The 2,500-nt window shown below is 29.0% G+C and overlaps 1 protein-coding gene across 1 annotated transcript in view; it reads left to right on the top strand.

The window, feature by feature from the left end:
• LOC137651997 (uncharacterized) overlaps positions 1-1,684 on the top strand; it is an 11,116-nt gene extending 9,432 nt beyond the window's left edge. The window contains exon 3 of the mRNA XM_068385204.1: positions 1,150-1,684. Within this exon, the coding sequence (XP_068241305.1) occupies positions 1,150-1,327 (178 nt within the window). The 3' untranslated portion in view covers positions 1,328-1,684. The remainder of the gene's footprint in view (positions 1-1,149) is intronic.
• Positions 1,685-2,500: the final 816 nt, after the last annotated feature.

Genomic DNA, 2,500 nt, shown 5'->3' with positions numbered 1-2,500 from the left:
TTTCAATGAAGTTTCACATAATTTGTATCATTTATTATAAAGTAATTTTCATCTTGTGATGAAAATATAGTCAAATACATTTCTAGTCTGTATTACAGTATCCTGAATATTTTTTCTAAAGAAAATAATAAGAAAATAATGCTGCAATATGCAAATTTTTAATCTGTTACTATTTATAATAATCTCCTTTTTATCATTGACATAAACCTGACATTTTTTCGGTTAAAATACCATTTTCCTTTTGTAAGGAACATTTCCAGAAGACTAGTTAACATTTTACATTTTTCTTAATTTCTAATTCTTTTCTCACGAACATTTCTATGACTAGGTCAACTAACCATTTCTTTTCTCTTTAAGGATTATATGATTACTTGTTTTAATTATTTAAGGAACATACCCACAAAATTGTTGTTTTCAATCATTCTCCTTAGGAATCAATGCTTATTAACAAACAGTTAGCAAATATTTTTGGTTCATCCCCATTTTCTTGTTGCCAACAACATTTACTTGTGGATAATTTGCAGTCTCTGCATTATATATTAGATATAAATCAAATCTTGATCTGGTCTATTTCAAGCTCTTTATCTTAAATAATCATAGTCTCTACCTATAGATTTATTTATGTTATTAAAATCCCTCCTGTCTCCTATCGTTATTTTCTCTTTTTGTTTTCCTTTGTAGTAAGTCCTTGATTTCACTCTTCCTCTATTCTGACTTCCCAAGATCACGTTGTCTTGCCAAATGTCTTACAAGAATTGTAGCCTTTTCCCCTCTGTTGTCCCCAAATTCCATTTATTTACTATTGTATCAATGCATTACATTTATTTCCCTCTATATCTTTTTGTCTGTCGACTTATCTGTTCATTCATATAACAATACATTACATTAATCTTATATCTATTCAGGTACATTTAGGCCTATACCTTATGTCCCTCTCATCTTTCGAAATCATTGATAAAAATGTTAGCATCACAAGATATCTATACTCAAATATACATTCCATTTATCTATTCCTATCTATTAAACATTTTAATATGATTTATAAAAAAAAAACATAAAAGAAAATTTGATTTCCTTTGTTCTTCTGTATTTGAAAAGCAGTTTTCCACCACAAAAACTAAGATTAAAAAAAATTGTCTTTATCCCCAGATGTTCGATCTGCGAGAACGTCTTTCCGACTCTAATGTCGTTGGAAGCCCACAAGGAGGAATCGAATCACTGGTCCGATGACGACTTGTTTTTAGACGACGACGATGATGACGATGACCTGCAGGACTACTATTACGACGACGAGGAAAACGAAGAAGAGAGAGAACAGCTCTTGTAGTTCCCCTCCAAAAAGGGGGAAAAAAAAGTTTCGCCATAATCGTTTGTGCGTCTCTTTCGGAGTCGTAGATAATATAGTTACTGAGTTTAAAGGAAAGACATTCCTTTCGAGTATTTTGTTATACTGTGTGTGTTGATTTCGAAGAATTATTTATAATAGAGTAAATGCTTAGAGAAAATCATATACAAATATATATATATTATTATAACGACATTTCTGCATCATATCTCCGATTCCCTTCACAGACTCTTAAATCTAACACAAGATGGCAGGACAAGCAAGGAACACAAACATTTCTTAATTGTACCATGAACTCTGTAGAGTCTTTTCCAAACCTTTCATACCTCTTCATTAGTATCTATGGATAGATAAAAAATAATAAATATTTCCTATGGAATCAGACTAGTTTATTTCAGCTCCTATGAAAACAGCTTGCTTCAGTTAATGCATGTACAGTATGTACGCAAGGATAATGAATATTTCTAGGATAAGTTATCAAATTAAATTACATATGACAAATAATAATAATAATAATAATAATAATAATAATAATAATAATAATAATAATAATAATAATAATAATAATAATAAACAAATAATTATTATGATAATAATAATAATAATGATAATAATAATAGTAATGATACTAAATCAATAATAATAATAATAATAATAATAATAATAATAATAATAATAATAATAATAATAATAATGCAAGGGAAAAGTGGAAGACAACTACCTTGGATTCCCCTTAAGCTCAATTGATAGATTTGTGTGATCAGTTGTATCTGTGACAAAGAAATATTCTTTTCCCTCAATTACGGGGGATTCTTTTTATTGTCAATATATTTTCTGGACCTTATCCCTTCCAGCCGTTAATGAAAGTTATTCGTCATATTTGTCTTTTCAATGTATTATTTATTTGTCTTATCTCTAGCCAGTCTCTTCCCTTATTGTCTTTTTTTTCTCTTTTCTTTGGCAGTTTCATTATCATTCTTATTTTCGCTATTTTATTTACTATTCTTTGTTACGTCTCGTTTTATAGGGATAATTTTGCCTTATGAATATTTCAAATACCTTTTCTAGACAAGTTCAAACAACTGTTACTACGTAAGAGGGATATAAAGCGAGAAGATAACTATATCAAGTGTCCTTGATACGTTCGTCAGAAAC

The sequence above is a fragment of the Palaemon carinicauda genome, chromosome 13 (genome assembly GCF_036898095.1).
Source record: "Palaemon carinicauda isolate YSFRI2023 chromosome 13, ASM3689809v2, whole genome shotgun sequence".
Taxonomy (NCBI): domain Eukaryota; kingdom Metazoa; phylum Arthropoda; class Malacostraca; order Decapoda; family Palaemonidae; genus Palaemon; species Palaemon carinicauda.
This window is presented reverse-complemented; position numbering and strand designations above follow the sequence as displayed.